The sequence below is a fragment of the Empidonax traillii genome, unplaced genomic scaffold (assembly GCF_003031625.1).
Source record: "Empidonax traillii isolate 1590-97213 ecotype Southwest subspecies unplaced genomic scaffold, ASM303162v1 scaffold1030:size276291, whole genome shotgun sequence".
Taxonomy (NCBI): Eukaryota; Metazoa; Chordata; class Aves; order Passeriformes; family Tyrannidae; genus Empidonax; species Empidonax traillii.
In genome coordinates, this window is record NW_020956223.1 from 165,102 (window position 1) to 184,286 (window position 19,185).

Genomic DNA, 19,185 nt, shown 5'->3' on the forward strand with positions numbered 1-19,185 from the left:
CATAGTGGCTCAAGGCAACCACATTTTTAGAGGCAACAACATTTCCACTGCTGCTGAGTTACTCACTGAAGGCTTTTCCAAGTGACAGTCTGGGATTTATCACCTCCCCCAGCCCAGCAGTCATTCTCACCTGGAACCTGTTGAACTCAGCAGGCCGGGCAGACAGCACGGGTTACAGGCTATTGGAACCCAACTGCCAGTGGAAAAGTAAATATTTCATCCAGCCCGCTGCCCTTGTATAAAAACAAATGATTATTTGGGAAATGGCACTTACAAACCTAATATTTCCTGTGCTGGTGTGGAGGGAGAGGCTGCACAATGGGGACTTGTCCTGTCCCCACGTTTTGGGTCGCCGGGGGCACGAGGCCGTTGCCAGCAAAGCCAATGGAGGATGAAACCAGAACTCTCGTAGCAGGAAGCAGATGCAAGATTTGTCAAATCATTACAGCCCAGCTACTTAACATGGCCTTGGCTGACTCAGCAGAGCAAAGAAAGGCAGAGCTGGCAAAGCTACAAAGCTGTTGATTAAACCAGAATCGTGTTCCTAAATGACCGTCGCCCGCCTGCTCGGTGCGGCTTCATTATGTCGAGCAAAGCTGTACAAGATGCTCAAAAACAAAGAAGTTCAGAGGGACTGCAAGGGAATGGGGATTACACAGAGATCCTTCACAAAGCAGAGAGTAAAACCATAGAAATCCTTGCCCAGAACCACACTAGTGCTTCCCACAAGAGTGCAGAAAGCAACGGGAGGTGGCCGTTCCCACGCCCGGTTCCAATGGTATCGCATTCCAATCCTGTAAATAAACTATCAAACTTGGAAGATGCAAGGGTGAGAAAAGAAACTCCTGGTAGAGGGAAGATACCCCATCAGCGGGCCAGGATTAGCAGGTTCATTAACTGCACCTGGAAATATCTTGCAGCTTTAAATAAAACTAAAAAACACACCCCAAACCAGACCCATTATCCATACTCTGGCACATGATACTACTCAAACCTCTCCATTCCTCCTCCCTAACCCTTTTTTCTCTGTGTGATTTTTCTCTATCCCACCGTCATTGCAAAAACAACCTGCCCAGACCAGGTTAATACAAAAAGGATATTCTACTTTTTGGGCTCTAAATAACTTACTTGGGTATCCTGTACTGCCTTACACTGGGCAAACACCTCTTTGTTTAGTGGTGCTCCACCACTACCTCTTCCCCAGGTCAAACCATCCTTGCTGGCAGAAGTCTCCACCGATCTTTTCTTTTTTAATATTTTTAGATCTGTATCTGTCTTTAATCTCTGCTTCCTTTCGATTAACTTTGCACACAGTTTTCAGAAAGCTTCTATCAAGCTCCTTAGGTACATAATAAGTTGTATTGTCTAAAACAGACCCCTTTGTGCCTTACCAAAGGTGGAAGAAGAAATCTCCTGAAATTTTAGGATATACCTGGTTCTCTCTCCAAACTAAAATATGTTATTAAATCACTGCTTTGATTAAATCACACCAGTTCTGATGCACAAGAATATATGATGAAATAGGCAGTGTTCCATTGTGTCCTTTGGAGTTGTAACTCCAACTTAACTGTGAAAATGTGCTTGCAATTATCTGTGGAAGAATGAAACCTGGGAGGAGGGGAACACGAAAAGGGAGCCTGGGAACACAGAGAGTGAGAGAGAGAGATTCCACAACAGATTTACAACACAAATGGCAGAAAATAAAATTAGCAGCTCCAGGGTGGGTGCTGACTGCTGCCAGCATTTCTGGCCAGCCCCAGGGTATGTCTGCACAGCAGCCAGTCACTCCCAGTATTCCTGAGACTGCAGGCACAGGGGAAACTGTGCCACAGCTCCCCACCACAAGGCAGAATCTACCCCCAAGACTGCCAGCAGAGCCACTGGAGAGGTTTATCCAGGCACTGGCTGCATCCCTGAGCCATCCATCCATGGACACTCCCCTACAGACCCACACTCTTTGCAAGGTCTCTCTCCAGTGAAACATCAATTCACAGCAGTGAATGAGATGCCTGAGGACATGTGTTAAGGTAAAGTCTTTAGGCACACGCTGAAATCCTACCCTGTGAATGGAAGTTTGGCCTCACTGGCAGGACGGAGGGATCAGAGTTAAAACTGAAGTTGTCCAGATAACCCTGAAACTGAGACTCTGATGCTTCTACATGTTTGATTCTACAGCTTAAGCAATGCTGGTTTGGGAGATAAGAAGTAACCTGGGGACACACAGCTCCCTGGCAATGAATTGCTGTATTTCTGCAACAGAGACAAATTTTCCTTCCACAGAAATTCAGGTTGGGCAGAACCGACCCGATAAACGTGGGACTAACTCAGAGAAACACAAAAAGCAGCTCAGGTGGGAGCTTTTTTGAAAAACAGGGTTAATGTTTAAAGTGAGGCAGGACAGAAACTACACTCAGCTGCCCTGAGTTCAAGGGTTAGACCATGGAGAGCTGCTCTAAAACAGATAAAGAGGGTTGTTGGTCTTTTTTCTTTCAAAACAACTTCTCAGCTCCCACACCCCGTACCTAAATGTTATATTCCCAGATTAAAATGAGAGAATTTGTAGCAGAGGTTCCTCCATTTCTACAGGATTTCCAGACCCACTCTCCTTGCCCCACCACCATGGTTTGGCTGCCTGGAATCCCAGAACACAAAGTGCTCCAGAAACACAAACAGGTTTCTATCAGCACGGTGGGCACTCAGCATCACTACCTGCCTGCACAGCTCTGTGTCCCATTTACTGGGGTGGTGCTCAGCTTCCACACGAAAATCTTCATTTTTAAAATACATGATGGCCAACCCTTTATAAACTGCAGGGCAGGGGAGAAGAAGGGGGACTGTTGGTTTCCTGTTTGGATTTAAACTTGTCTGGCTGCACCACACTGACCTGGCTTTGCCAGCAGCAGTTGTTACAGGGCATTATTCTGCACCTTTGGGATCTGCTCCTCCTCAGCTTTCAGTATTTCCCCATTCTGACACATCTGCATGAATCTCTCTGCTGGTGCTGCACTACCCAGATCAGGGAGGCAAGTTTATTCACAGCTCTGTCAGCATAAACATCAGGCCACAAAGGGAACATCCAGAGAGTGCTTCTCCCTTACCTGCAACACCAGCACTGCTCCAGACACACCACAAAGGCCATAATTAATCATGCAGCAAATAATTATGCACCCTGAAGTCATTTTAAGCGAGCTCCAGCTATCAATGCTTAACATCTAAAGCAAATATTCACACTGGAGAGAAACCTGCTGTTTCCAAACTCAACTCTTGTCTGATTCCAAGCCCAGAGCTGTTTGGTTTGTGCATTAGGGGCTTTTTACCTTTGGACTCGTTTTTGTCCTCATCTGTTTCAGCTTCGGGTTTGAGGCCATGTGGTTTCGGAGTGCTGGCAACAGACTGTTCCTTGCTTATTGTCAGTTGAATTTAATTCCCTTTCTCAAGGGCATCTGACACGTTGTGGCTTCCAGCCATCCCACCTCGGGCTGTCCCCTCCCCGGCCAGGCAGTGCCAGGTTCCGCCAGCTCATGAATGGGAATCTTCCTTCCTCACCCAAGCCTGCCCCCAGCCCACAACAGGAAAGCTGAGGCTGCTGAAAGGAACAGGAATGGCAACAAAGCTGGCATTGTTGTCCCGAGAAACCACTGGCTGCAGCCCACTCGGCTCCGTTCAGGGGTAACGGATATAAGGATGAATCCCAGCTTTTGTCTAAAAAACTTCTTTGCCTTTTTTTCTTTTTTTTTTTCCCCCTTTGGAGAACGACTTGAAAATGGTAACAAAGGCACTGCTGTAGGCAAAGAAAGAACCAGGGGAGGGGGAAGTGGCACTGTTTTTCTAGAAGTGGGTTGTTCAGGGTGGTCTTTGGGGTGTGAATGTCCGATCGACTTCCCGCTGGTGCCGTTCATGCGGGAGGAGGGAAGCACCACTCAGGATTCCCAGTTTACTGATGGACATGCCCTGCTAGTCTGAGCAAAGAGGAGAGCAAGAAAGTGTTCAGTGTTCATATTATAACATGAAGACCTCAGGCTCGTACTTTTTAAGACCTCGGAGTTTAAAAGACATCCACTACTGACCCTGCTGAACAAAGGAACGAGGCTTGCTGAGGGTCCTGTCTTGTATGGGAAGAAGTTTAAGGTTTGCAGCCTTGCCACATATTCAGTCAATACCTGTTTGTAAAAGCAAGATTCTTCCCCTGCATCCTTCTGTAGGGAAAAATTGTATCTAAGCAGAAATGGGTGCTCTCTCTGTGCCCATGGACCAAAATTATCAACAGAGATGGAAAGATTTAAATACAAGAGGTAAAAGTCATGGTCACTCAGCCCATCGTCAAGCAACAACCACCCTATAGGTTAAACCTGAAGATGAACTTTCATAGGACCTATTTATTCCTAATGGACCTATTTAATGATGTCTCCATGTTTTCACAGTGCAGCTGCCTGCAATCGTGTTTTTTGCAGTCAGTCCAAATGACATTAGTGGCAGATTAGGAATCTGACACATCAATTAGTAATCCATTCACTTTTTCCAAAGTCCACATCAGAAACTATCTGTGAATGCCAAACTGGGCTTGTGATCTCCACAGACATTTGTTAGTCTAAAGGAAAGAATAATAAATCTCAGCTTTTCTACACTCATAAGGAAATCAGACTTCAATAAAGCTCACGGTTATGGCTCTCCAAAATTTATATTTTTGCCAATATGGATGTAAGTTTTGATTGGATTTTTTTTTTTTTTTTAATAAATGAAGAAACTTGCACCTCGTTTTCCTTGGTTTCCATTTTTAAAACTCATGTCAGCTTCTCTGTGCTCATCTCTGCAGTGGTTTTCCTTACATTTCACTTCAACACTGTAAGTTTGTTAAGTAGAGCCTGGAAACAAATCTTCTATTTACACAAGAGGTGCTAAAACAAGGCTGCTCAGAGCATCCCACAGCAGTTCAAAACCAGAAGGGGAAGGAGAGGCCTCACACCTTGAAAGGTCAGGGAAAGGAGTCCTGTTGATCTGCAGGCCGGAAAGGCACCAGTCAATTGACCAGTCTGAAATAAGTAACCAGGCCACTGGGAGGTGACAGCACAGAGGGATGATTTGAATGCTCAGGTTGGGTGGTGAGGGACGGCATTTTTCCCTCTCTGATTTGGCACGTTGGGAGTTGACTACACATGACCCTCCACACCCCTGCAGTGCTCAAATATCTTCCCAATCTCCCTCTTTCCAGAGTCTCTTCTCTCTCGTGGTTCCTCATGAACCATCCAAGTTCAACTCTCCCTCTCTCCCCACGGTGGGATCTCAGCCTCTCCTGCAGCAGAAGGCTCTCTCTGCACAACAGCCACTCCCTGTCCAAACCCTGCAGGGTGCTCAGCACTCTGCCAACTCCTCTACACATCTCACACCACCTCCTGAAATCATCTTCCAAGATGGGGGCAAAGAAAGGAAGCACCTGACGGTCCCACCACCAAAAGTGCCCTCAGAAAAGCAAAGGGAGCTTGCAGTTCTGTGCACAGATGGAGCTGTATCCGAAAGCACTACATCCCCTACGTATGGTGGGGATTTTTTTGTAAGGTATTATTAGGAGGAAGCTTGTCAGCTCTGCTGAGAAACTTGGCAAACACCAGGGCACACCAGTCTCACTCTTTTACGCAGCTGGATTTTCTGCAGCTCAAGTGTTTTTCCCCTCTTGCTCTTGGCCCATCCAGAGATGAGTGCTGAATTTCCCCTAACATTACCCACAGGTTAATTTGTTATTAAGTTTAGGCTCAGTTTAACATCTTGGCACGCAATTTAAATAAAACCAAAACCAAATGTCCTTCATTTCTGCTGAAACCACCCTCGGTTTGGCTCAGCTGCCTTTGGTGTCACTGGAGGGTGAACAGGAGATTCATTTTCGTCTTGTCATTTTTGGTAGTAACCTAAAAATCCTCCATGCAGCTCTGAAATACACTGCCATAAAGTAATTGTCATGGAATGAGATTGGCCAGGATCTGAACATGCTCCATTGACTCTGACTTAGCTGTGAAATACTCCTTACTCCAGGAGAGGAAGATGCAACAGGCACATAAAGTGCAGGAGCTCAGAATGGTGCGGACAAAACTCGGGCACAATTCCTTACTACAGGAACGATGGGGGGATTTCCCACCTTCCAGCCAGAGAAGCTGAAGGAAGGAGCACTGGAAAAGCCCACAGGTACAGTCCTGACTCCTGTGTAACTTTGTTCCTGGTCTAATTCTGAACCTCACACAGCCTGACTGTGACACAGTTTAACCAGAGTGATGTCAATGGAAAGGGGAAAAAGCTCCTCAGTGTTCCGAGTGAGTGCCTGTGACACCGAGCCTGGAGAGCAGGGAATGTGAGAGCTGACCTTTGGTTAACTCATTATCTGCACCAGGAGGGTGCAGATGACTCTTCCACTCAATTTTCTCCTGTCCAGGGGACATCTGCAGGCAGCTTTAAAGTCTTCAAAGTCACCTGCAGAGAGTCCCCAGTAATCTCATTCTGCACATTTCTGTCTGACTCGGGGTTGTCACGTTCCTTCCTGTTCAAAGGGTGCTCCTTAGGTGTGATTGAGCTGATAAATCAAGTTATGTGATTTCTTTCTGCTGATCAAACAATAATGCCTAAGGGCATTTCCAAAATACTGATGTTTACCATTTCAGTCACAGCAGATTATTTCACGTGCAGAGATGAAAACCATTACCAAGCTATTTAACTATTAAAGTCCTTGACACACACACCTGAACTTCAGAGAAAATTCAGCAAGTTCAAAGATTTTGAAGTTGACGGTAGTTTTATGGACCTATTCTACACAGTGAAGAAAAGTTAGAATTTGTCTCTATTACCATCAATCATTTAAAAAATGAAGCCTCTTTGTGCCATTCAGAATCAGAACAGAGAGCAGAAAAGGGGGGAAGATCAACTGGGAAGATTTATGTGTGCTGAAATGAATATTCCTGTGAGCCTCCCAAAAATTCAGTCAGGTACCAATGTGCCAGATTCGTGAAATCACAACAAACATGCCACGCTGGGAATTGCACTTGCCTGGCTTGGAAAAAAGTGTGTTACAGGGGCAGAAGGAAAGGAGGAAACAGAAGGACAAGCTCTTACTTGTGCCCAAGTTCATGTGCAATGGTAAAAGCCAGGTTGAGACCATTGTCTTCAGCAAGAACACATTTCCTCTTGGCACTGCAGACACCTCCCAGGTAAGCGATTCCTGCAACAGAAACACAGAGAAAGGGCCCATCAGGATCAGTGGCTCAGCCAGAGTGACAAAAAAACACGACCAGCAGGAGAAACACCAGTGCAGTTTGCACACAAAATCATCTGAGGAGTTTGTTCATCGTCCTATTGAAGAATCGGTCCAGGGTTTTGTCAGACAGGAAATAAGTCAAACACACCTTCACTGCTTTCCTTGGAAAATATATCTCACTGTCTCAGAAATACATTTCACTGACTCAGAAATTCATCTAAGCTTGTCTGTTAATGTCCTCTACTACAAGATGCAGTGAAGTATCCTGAACAAGCATTTAAATGGAGTTGTCCCAAATTTCAGGGAGGGAGGATAAAACAATAAAGCAGAAACTCTGAAAAGATCCTACATTTCCCCATATTTTCATACTCAAAAGACAGGAGGAGTGTCAGAGCCAGAAAAGCTGCCAAACTGCTGACGGTGAGTCACAAAGCCAGTGGAGGTGGCAGAAGTCCTCTGGGGCTTAGTGGAATTCAGGATTCGAGCCCATGCACAGGATTCTCCAGGCCTGTTCGTGCGGGCACCACAAACGGTTTGAGGCTGAAGCCAAAGAGGAATTCCAAAGTTACAGCTGTGGAAAAACAAAAAGTCCTCAGATGCCCTTCCTGCACCCACACCGTCCCCTCACAAAGTGCCACCGGCCTTGGAAACGCTGTGGTGGCACCACAGGCCACGCTCAGGACAATCCACCGCTGAGATTTTGTTTCATCTGCCACCTGGAAAACAGAGCTGAGCCACTGGGAGTGGGGCACAAAGGTTAAAGGGGGGGTGTTTTGTTCAAACTCTGCCAAACAAGCCCCTAAAAAGCCACAGAACAGCTCAGTGCACACACACAACGAGATTCCCAGATGGCACAGAGCAACCTGAGCGTCCATCCTGCCACTCCACATATCCCCCTGGAAGGAAAGGAAGTGTAAGGACCTTCCCCAAACCCCTCTTAGTTTTTTTCACAGTAGATATATTTGCTTGTATTTGTATTTAACAGGCACCAAGAAACGTTATTTCCTCCCTGGATCGCTGTTCCCACGGAGGGGTAGCTGGGATCTGGCTGCCTTTAATGAGCAGCTCCACGACCACTGGAGACAAGGTCTCTGCTTTCTTCCTTTCTCTTTTTTTTTATTTTCTCCCCTCAGAGCTGACAAAGCTGCGTTTATCAGAGTGCTCGTGTAAAACTTCGGACCTGGGAGAGGTCCAGCTCTGGTTTTATGAGTTTTGACAACAATAAGGATATGGATATTTGTTGCCAAGGGTGTTCTGGATGGAATGAAGGGATGGACAACAGCCTTTTACTTCAGCACCAGCAGCAGAGAGTGAAGGCAGAAATCAGACACTAACACTTACTTTAAAAGTGCTGACTGTGAAAGGCCAGATTTGTACCACGTGCAAAAAAAATGAAATATTTAATCTTTTAAATCAATGGCCAGAGAAGGATGGGTTTCAGCACTTTAGCAAACTGACTTGCCTTTTACTCACACAATAATCCTAAGGATGTCAAGGAATTGCTCAAGAAGTAACAGCCTTCTTTGAGAAGGATTTTTGAGGTTGCAGCCTCAGTCCACACACCTGATGGCCTAAGGAATGTGCCACTTTTTGGTTAATGGGAAGCAAAAATGCAGTACTGGAGCCACAAAAGCTAGAGATGAAAAGGAACCATTCTGGCACTCAGCCAACCTTCTGCTTCTTTACATTTGTGCCTCTGTGCATTTTTTGAGTTCTTAAATCCTCCTTTTACTGAATACCTCACTGAACATACTGATATTTTGGTTCCCCCTCGGCAGATTTAGGTACAGCAAACAGCGATGACCAGAGCAGGATTCTTACCAGAAGTGTTTTATCCCTACCACTAAAGCCGATTATTCCACCTTCATCTTCCATCGGCCTGTGCCAACATTCACCTCAGCTGTGTCTGACACACCAGGTTTTGACTGAGGAGCAACAACACAGAACTGCATTTCAGGCTCAGGGGTCAAGCAGTCAAGTCAGTTCAGCTGGAAATGATTTGTGCCAAGTTCAGACTTCGTAAAATGAGGCTGGGTCTACTTGGAGATGGGAGGGGGCAATGTTCCCATGTTTGGGAGGAGTGGTGCAGCAAAACAGTCTAGAATTCTATCCAAGAGGTTGAACAGCAGTTAAAATGTCACATACATTCCCTCAAACAGAAATTCTTCTGAAGTCTTTGTTTAGTGGCTCTAATCCCCACTGAACCTGCCAATACCACTGCTCTGTGCTGAGAGCCTCATTATTTAAAGGTGGAAAACTTAATTAAGGATTTGTACATCCACCAGAGGCTGAAGAGGCAGTGACCAAGGCTCAGTTACAGACTCTTAGTCATCTATTTTTATTATTTTCAATGCTTAATGTGAATCCTGAGTGGCCATTTTAGAATATCTGCAATGATCAATTAAAAAAAAAAAAAACACTAGACATCTAAAATTAGTTTATTATTACAGAAATGGGCTGGGCAGAGAAACTCATAATCCTGGAGGAGCAGAAACCTTTGGAGTACATGGAATGAAGTCAGTAAGAAGTCCAGCTCATGAACTGCTGAGTGCTTATTAATAGGAGTCATTCTAGAACAGCAAGCCAGCTATAACAAATTGGTACTGAAAAAGTTTGCCTCAAAAAAACGTTTTTGAAATATATATTTTCTATCAACCGATTTCCTAAAAGTATAATTTTCTTTTGGACCGATCCATTTCACCATTAATTCTTTCATCAGAACATAAATAGCAGCTAAGTTATTGATCTGCAAACATAATCCAGTTTTTTAGCAAATATTTCCAAACTACTCAGATAAATGCAACTTTTTGGTAACCCAATGCAATGATCCATCTCATTGATATGCAGAGAAAAATACATCTTTAACCAACAGCAACAGTAGCACAATGCCTTGGTAGCTGCATTAATATCATTTATTTTCTTCACTGGGATGAATGGAAACTGCTGGGGTTTTGCCTTTTAAAATGTCCAGATTTTTATCTGAGCCTTTCAAAGTCTGCAGAACTGGAACAGAAACATCCTGAATTCAGACATGTTTGTGAAAATCCTGGCACGCTGTGGTTCTACCAGGCTGGGAGTGATACAAGAGGAAATTCTTTTTTTTTTTGTTTGTGGGTTTTTTTGGGTCATTTTGCTTCTGGCCCTGTTGGGGAGACAGGTGTGTGAAAAGGAAAAATAGAAAAATAGCAAAGGAAGCTGAACTGGGCTTTTTGTTTATTTTTTCAAAAAACACTTCACACTTCTCATGTGCTTCTGCAAACACACAGACAGAGGGTAAAAAAGCCCTTATCTTTCAGATACACCGTCAGCAAATACCTCAAGTCTATTTTTAATAGAAAAACAAAAAGGTCAAGCAGGAGCATCAGCACTAAAGGAAAGCCAAATCCTATTTTTACCATTCCCCAGCACGAGGGGTTTTTTTTTCCTTTCTCTCCTGAGAAATTACATAATTACAGGCCATAACTCCTGTGCTTGGGCTCGAACAGGCAGAGCTCTCTGCACTTGCACAGCAAACCTTAGGACGCAGGCAACTGTGTAAACTCGCTTTTTATCCAAAAAGTTGTCATACATAAACAGTTTGCAGCTGTTGGCCTCTCTGCCAGCTAATGAGCCCTCCACCGGCAATATCTCTGAGGGGAATGATTCCATTTATCCCACCAGCTCAGCGAGGCATTAGGACATTACACACTTTGCCCCAGCGATGGCCAAAGCTGGGGGAACACAAGTTCTGGTGCGTGGGCTCCCATTTTGTCCCGTGTCAAACACCCAGGGCTTCCTCCTGACGGCCGGGGAATATTCACTCAGCCAGTGGTTTGTCCAGGTACTCCAGCTTTCAACTCTCTAATGTCTTGTTTTCATTGCGCTCCTAATACTTTAATCTCTTCTTTTGCCAACCACCTCTGGATACAGAACTTTTACTTGATTAAAACTTGGCTGGCTCCCCTCCTCTCCGTGTATTTGCTGTTGGGAAGGGAGCCAGGCTCCAAGTCCTGGAGTCTGCTTGGCACAGATGGAGACTCCCTGCACATCCACACGCTCAGAGCAAAGCTCCCATTCCCCATCATCAGCACTTCGGTGCTGAGCTGGATGTTTTTCTCATCCTCCCACGATTTTCAATTTGTGCAGCTCGCACGTTGCCATCAATGACATTCCTGTAGCCTCCCTTAACATCCTACACAGGGAAAACCAGGAAACCCTCAAGTGATTCACGCTCTGCCTTTCCATTCAGTGGCAATGATACGTTTGACAGAGATGCCCTGCCTGTATTTACACACCAAGTCAGTCACCAAGGGAATCTTTCAGTACTTGTGATACTTCAAATGAAAAATACTTCTCCTTTCCTATAAAGCCTACACAGAAAAGGGTCCAAAATTTAAAAAAATATTCAAGTATCCATTAAACTGCCTCCAAGATAGGTAATCACACGATCCCTGTCCTACAGCTGAATAAACAGAGGCCTCAAGAGTCAGTGGTATCCAGGTGAAAAAGAACAGTATCCATGGAAGGACCTCTCCAGTGCACAACACAGACAGGCTGAGGCTGTTACCACTGAGCCTCCAGTTCCATGTCTGGTTTACAGGGATCATCCACAGGGTGAGCTGTTCCTTCATTTTACGAGAACGTCCTGACTCAAAGCTGGACACGCAATTTTAGTGGCACAGATTAATTTGGCTGGGTAATCATCTCGATGCCAATTCCTGTTAATCTTGCAGTTAACAGCATGGTTTCCATTAGGGTTTAATATTCATGCATGGAAACTGTTTTCCTTAGCCATAATTTTCATTGTTACTGTGTTTAATGAAAACCACGCTGGAAACAAGACACTCCTCATGAATCACAAGTGCAGAAATTATAGCACAACCACCCAGTGCACGAGGGACAGCTACAGTCAGGTAGGGAAACAAGTTAATAATCACACCAAGTGCTGTACCCAGTGCAAGTCACAATATTCTGAACTCAGAATTTAAGCAAGAACATCATCCAGGCAGGTGTGTTGAGTAAAGGACTTCCTTACTTCGAGCTGGTGGAGGAATGCAGGGGATGCAAGTCCCAGCTCTCTTTTTTTTTTTGAGCATTGGAAAGTCCATGTCCTTTCTGCAGGTAGGAGATAATGTGGATTCCTGGCAATCCTAGGAAACCTCTTGCTAAGGGTATGTGAGGTTCACTCACCTGACTTTGCAGCACACATTTGTTTTTATACAAGGTTTTCAAACTGGTATCCCAGCCCCTTTATCTCCCTCTCTGCCCCACTGAGGAACGGGCAAACACCACAGCAACCTTACAAAAAGTGAACTGAGACACTCAAAAATGAACTAAAACACTCAAATAACTCTCCCAGTACTCAGTGTGCTCTGTGGTGGACACCTCCCCTCCAGGACTGACTGTAGTGCCCAATAAAATAACTCTGACAGCACTGTCACTTCCAGCACACACAACTGCTGTCAGGATCCCAAAAGCCCAGCAAGAACAATAAACAGCTGAAACACGAAGTGCAGTTACTGTCTGAATCTCCTGATCTTCATTACACACACTCTGAAGGACTCAGCAATAAAATCTCTCCCTGATATTCCCTGTGCCAGCTGTGATGTCTCTGGAGCTGATGATGTAACACTGCTCAGAACACGAGGTCCTTACAGCCCAAAGGAGTGAAATGCACAATAACTTCGGTTAGGAGATACTTTTCTGACTACTGGGAATAATAAAAGATACTTGGTACTGAGTATTGCAATGGCACCCAAGGGTCTAGTGACCCTGGAGAAGGTTCCACAAGCCCAGAGCTCTGATTGTGGGAGCCAAATTCAACACGTGCCTTGGGCTTTGTGAAATCACTGTGACTGGGGCACATCCACCCAAATTTCAGCCTTGGCACCACTGCAGCTCCTCAACACCTGTCTGATAAAAGGGCCTTTGTGAGGCCAGACCTCTCCATGTCTGTGACCCCGCAGAGGCAGCAGGATTTAATCATTGGAGCTTAAAGGGAGCACTTCTGCTATCTCCTTTTCCTCTGTTTAATTCCCCTGCAGGACAGAAATTAATGGGACAGGTGGAATCCCTTCCCCAGCATGGCCAACCCTCAGCTTTAGCTTTCAGTCTTTCAGTGGGGCTTTTCTGTTTCTTGGGAACCCTCCTGTGGTTCTCCAACTTTATTGGATGAATCATTTATCTGCTCCTTTACCAACCTACCCACACACAGACATCCCCCAAGATGGCAAGAGCTTTATTCTAATGCTACTGGCACTCGATTTACAGTCTGCTGATTCACTGATTTAGGCAGAGACTCTCACAGTGTATCAGGGGATGCCCAGACAGTTGAAAAGTTCAAGAGGATCAAGACCTCTCCTGACTTTAGGGGTCCTCACCCACACCAGTTAAAGGCTTTTTCAGACACCAAATGCAGTAAGAAAGCTGACAGATATTCTAACACCTGGAAGACCCTTCATCCAAGGCCTACAGAAGCATTCTTCAGACTGCACTGGGCCAGCAAAGAGCAGACAACCCTCAGAAACCCTCTGAGGTTTGGCCATGGGCATCCCTGGAAACCAAATTCCCTTCCAATGCCAGTCACGAGGATATGTGATCACAAACAGAAATATTCACCAGAGCTAAGGTGCTCACTGGATTTCAAAGAAAGCTGGAAACAAGCACACTGGTGAGCCTCATGGAGCAGATATCCATCAGGAATGACATGGGTACTGCTGATCTTGCCTCGGAGCGAGGGAATGCATTGAAAGACCACCTGAAATTCTTTCCTGCCCTGATTTTCTAAGCTTTTATGAAAAAGCACTGGGATCTGAGACATCAGCAGAGCAGGAGATAAAAAGAAACACCCCGTCTGTTTGACATCTGCTCTTTGTTCAGCGTGACAAGTGCCATTAACGTGGCTCCTCCCTTGCAGCAAACCAGCCCCTCCCTGCGTGGCAGCGGGTTCATAAATCCATCCCCATCTCAGGTGACACGAGGAGTGGCTTAATTAACCGGAGAGGAGGAAGCAGGGTCTCATCTCCATGTTTGCTCTGCTTTGATATGCTAACAGCCACATTCCAGAGAGCTTCTCCCAAACACTCCCCAGCCACAGGAGCTGATCTGAGGCAAAAACACAGCTCCTTTCTGCCACCCTGTCTCTCTAGTTGAATATGAAGTTTGGGATTTTTAGTCCAGACCACCATTCCTGGGTCTAGATTCCCAAAGCCTGGCAGCCAATGCACCATCTGTTTAGAGACATCACTGCAGGGTGCTGAAAGTCTCCATGCTCACACACATATATGGAATTATGTGGGCTTAATTACTCCAAGTAGGATATATCAGTATAGCTGTGCCCTTGCTCAGAGGAAAGGCAGGAGTGGTGGCCAGGTGGATGTGAGAGAGGGATTCCAGTGCTGGGAAGTTTACAGAAGCCTGGAATAATTCAAATTTAGTGAACAAGGCAGGAAGACAAATGGGAAGGGATCAGGGAATGAGGACAGACCGGGACAGAGAAGTAGCAAATGGAGATAATATGGGTTTTCCAGAAGGCTTCAAGAAACCTGACTTTGATCTCATAAGCAGCAGGGAGTCACTTCTGAGGGAGGCAGGGGTCAAGGAGGTCAGGAGATAAGATCAGAAAGGAAGATGAGCTCTCTGAGAACCTGTGTGTATTTACTGCTGGAGAAAAATGGACCTAAAGCCCCGGGTCACATCTCTGGAATCCCAGGTTCACTTGAGGAAAGGCAGGAGCTGGACTGTGTGAGACCTGGGAAGGGCATGGAAGTATTCAGGCAGGGAGGAGAGGGCAAAACCTGGCCCTTGGCATAAGGGAGCTGTTAGAGCTGGGGTGGAAACACAGCTCTGCCCTGAGGCACAAACCAGAGTTGGGGTCCACGTGGGAAGGACCAAAGGAGCTGAGAGTGTCACCCCTTGCCCAGCAATCAGAGATGCCAACACAAGAGGGCTGTGCAAGGAACCTCTGCTCCTCAATCTCTGCTCCTCAATCAGCTCCACACAGGGAGAAGGGAAATGGGAAGATATCAGACTCTCATGAGGTACCAGATATGAAAGAAAACTCTGAAGCTCAGAACTCCAGCAGTCCCAAGCAGTATTTTTGTGTCAGAGGATCCCAGGCTCAGGAAACATCCACGCTTCAGATGCTGCTTCAGTGGGTCCAGGTACAGAAAGTCAGGCAGGAATCACAGGGAAAAACATCTGGAAGGACAGAGCAACCCCAGGGAACAACAGTGCTTTCCTGAAGCCTGAGTCAACAGAGACTTTTAAGAGTCATCACAGGGATTAGAAGGAGCAGCAACACTTGCCCAGAACTGACCAGACACATGTACAGTCAGGAATTTAATCCACACTTGGACCCAGCAAGACCAAGCTGAAGACAACCATTTTCTCTCTGACTGACAGGCACAGCAAGAAAAGCAAACAACTGGACACAGAAGATAAGAAATGAGCATACAGGGTTCTTAAACAGAGATAGAAAATCTAAATGCTAAGTAGAAATCTAACTTCAATCTCCTACTTTTCTGTCATTTCAAGAACAACAAACTCTGGTTAGACTGATGGACTCGTTTTCAACAAACAAAAACATCCACACAGAGCTCCTTAACTCACTGGCCAGTCTTCTTATAAATAACTGCAGTGTTTACACTGTTTGTCTACTGCAGCACAAATATTGCTGTACATGCTGGAGCCTGATGGATGACATTATTAAAACCAACAAGCAGATCCTCAGCAGAACATTCCTGTGTACCCAGCAGTCTGCTCGTGGCCAGGCAGAGCCTCAGTGCAAACAGCTCAGGCGAAATGGCCACACAAAACCAACAAACATCCCCAACCTGCTGACTGCTCATGGCCACCAGCTCCAGGAGAAATCCAAGGCTAATTCCCAGCTAAGCAAACACAGAAATCCTTGGCATTCGACAAATCACGCTGGAAGAGCACGGGAGAAGAGACTGGCTGGGTTGAGTCTGGGGTTTTGGTAAATTATTATTTTAATAACTTCAGTATAGGTCTACCAGATGATCTAAAAGGGGAAAAGACTTGTCTAACTAATTCAGACAAAAACCTGGCAGATTAGAGGATTTTGAACCTGAAATTTAAAAATCTACGCAGCAGAACCCCTGTGTCCAAATAACATCCCAAGGAATTCCAGTTCTTTTCAAAGGACAGTTTATACACACACACAAACACAGAGATACATTTACACCCCTCAGCAAGAATTAGGCTAAAATTTCACCACCTACAGTAACTTTCCCACCTAAATTGGCAAGAACTTGGTAAGCAAACCCCAGTATTTTCTGCAGGGAAGATCTGGTCAAATTCCCACGGGTAAAATTCACAGTGCTCTGCTGCGCATTTAGAGACAGTCATTTTTTTTTCTTCCAGGATGTGTCTGTGCATTCTTGGGTCAGCTCAGATTTTCATCACCTTTCCCACAGCACCTGCCATTAATATTTACAGCCACGAAGGGGGTTTGTGTTGGACCCCAGTTGGCTGGAGGACACTCCCTGCTGCATTTTCAGTGTCTGGTAAACACAGGGAATGTTTTCAGTGGTGCAAAGTCCTGTTACAAACCCAAATCCTATCTGTGTTGCACAACTGGAAAGCCTGGAGCTCGTGCTGAGGCAGTGGAAATGGGAGAATTATTACAGAAATCCCAACAACATTCCAAGGATTTAAAGTGACTTTCAATCTATTGAGTGCATTTGGTATAGCAAAATCCTTCCAGGACCAGACAACCCAGCAAAATGGGTTAGGTATTACACCAGCTCCTGTTACCAGATGGTTAACCAAAGCTGGAAAGAAAACATTCAAATTAAAAAAAAATATCAGTGCAGGTCAAACTCCCTTGTTGGGGATGGAGAGGGAAGAGTTTTATGCCCATTCCCCAGTGTGGTTTTCTTGGTTTTTATCACCGGTCAAATCTCATCTCCCCGTTATTTAAAACTTGCTCTCCAAATTGCATTTAGTCTTGGCAGCTGCACGACAAGAGAAAAGTAGAAGTGCAGTAGGCAACTGTCCTTCATTTCCTTCCCTTACTCTTACATATCCTGTGTGCAACTGGAATGCTCCAATTTGATTCTCCAGTGGAGCAAAGGCCACAGTGAATGCAATCCTGCCTTATTCCCCTCCATGTCTGCAGCCCATTGCACAGCCACGGACAGATGTTTTTACACAGCTTGGTTTTTTGTATTTTTTTTTTTAGCTACAGGGTCTATAAAACAATAGGAACTATCTGAAATGTTTTCCAAGCCAGCAAAGGATAAAGGCACTGTAAAGCAGTCAGCTGGATAAAAGCCATCCGTGTCTGACAGGAGGAGAAGCAAAAACTCAGAGGTTTTTCTCGATTCTCAACACGTCAGCTTCGGGGAAGGGCTGCGGTGAGCAGCAAACCGAGCAGGAGAAACACAGACCTCTGGCCTCTTGAAGGGTTCAGTCATTATTTTACTGACCTGAAGAACTGGCTCTGGTGCCCAAGGAAGTGGAGCTGCCCCTGGGAAGAGGTAGCCTTGCCTCCGGCTGAGGGGCTTGGGCTGACTCAAGGCTGGGCTCTGTCCCCTGGCACGTCCCTTCCCATCTTCCAGGCTTCATTTCCTCACCACTGCAATGTGGATCACCCTTCTGATCTCTTTGGTAAAGAGCTCTGAATTTTGCTGAGGGAAAGCCCTATTTACAAAATTCATTTCCTTCTCCTCTCTCAATAAATTCCTTTTTACAAATGAAATAAAATGCAAACCCCCACTCAATGTGCTGTTTCATGGCACAGGTCTGTCAGGGAGGCACCAGGAATTAACGGGGAAGGCCTTGGGCTGGAAGGCAGGATGTGCAAAATCATTCCATGCTCTTGGAGAAGAACCAGTGAGAAATGGTTTTATGAGTCCCACGTTTCCCCTGTCCACTGTATCACAGCAGAAAATCCTGCTTTCAGCTGCACAGATCCTTGGATTGGCATTTCCAGCCCAGATGGGTTATTTATAGTGTACTGACAGCAGGTTTGACACGGTGGAAAACAAACACTATTTCTCTTTCCACAGCCTTTTATTACGAAAAGGAAAGGAAGGAGCAGGATGAGCTATGAAAGCAGAACCGACGATTTTCTTTACTTTATGATCGTTGCTGTGAGAATCCCCCAGAGAAACAAACCCTCAGCAAGGGGAAGGGATGGAGCTGGGGGGTGAAGCAGTGCAGAAAGCAGTAAAATCTCCACTTCCATGCACAAGGCAAGAGACAAGAGCAGAAATCCTGTAAACCCCAAAAGACAGAAGGGCTCTGTCCACAGCCCAAGCATAATGAGCTTGTTCTGCTCGTGTGTGCCTCGAAGGCTGCTCAGCCTCACACACACAGTAGCCAGGAGCACTTCCAGAGCTTTTCCTGACAGTTGTTTGGCAGTGGAGGCTGAGCTGGACATCGATTAAGCTCCTGCCTTCAGCCTGTCTGTTTGCAAACACAATGACCACTTTCTGAGATCAACAGCGGAGATTTCTTTAAATCATCATTAAATGCTACTTAGCCTGGGTTCTCAGGCAGTGTCCCACAAATCATCTCTAATTTAGAAGATAATCGAGGCAGAGAACTGTCTAGGAGATAAAAGTGCAGTTCAGAAGTTCTAGCACAGTGTATTCAAGTGAATCAAACCTCTCAGAACCACCTATTCCACAGAGGAAAAGGGCATGTTAAAATCTCATGCTTCTGGTTGTCTTTTACTCCCTGCTAACATGAAAATGTACTGAATTGCTTCTGAGGGAAAGTATACCAGAAATTCACTGGGAACTGTTAGTTAAAACAGTAACAACGAGCCCTTTCTGATGGCATCTCAAAGCCTCAGACTTAGGAAGGAGGGTGAGGGCTAAAAAGATGGGGAAAGGAACATCTTATGCAGGTATCAGTCCTTCAAGCTACGAGACAGAAATTCCCAGGTGCTTTGTGTACATGTCTACATAATTTCACACAGACAGAAATGGCCCTGGAGTGGA

The 19,185-nt window shown here is 45.5% G+C and overlaps 1 protein-coding gene across 1 annotated transcript in view; it reads right to left on the reverse strand.

Annotated features, from left to right (window-relative positions):
• Positions 1–19,185, reverse strand: part of ADAMTS17 (ADAM metallopeptidase with thrombospondin type 1 motif 17) — a 155,545-nt gene that overhangs the window by 90,982 nt on the left and 45,378 nt on the right. The window contains exon 8 of the mRNA XM_027904260.1: positions 7,093–7,198. Coding sequence (XP_027760061.1) covers positions 7,093–7,198 — 106 coding nt within the window. The remainder of the gene's footprint in view (positions 1–7,092; positions 7,199–19,185) is intronic.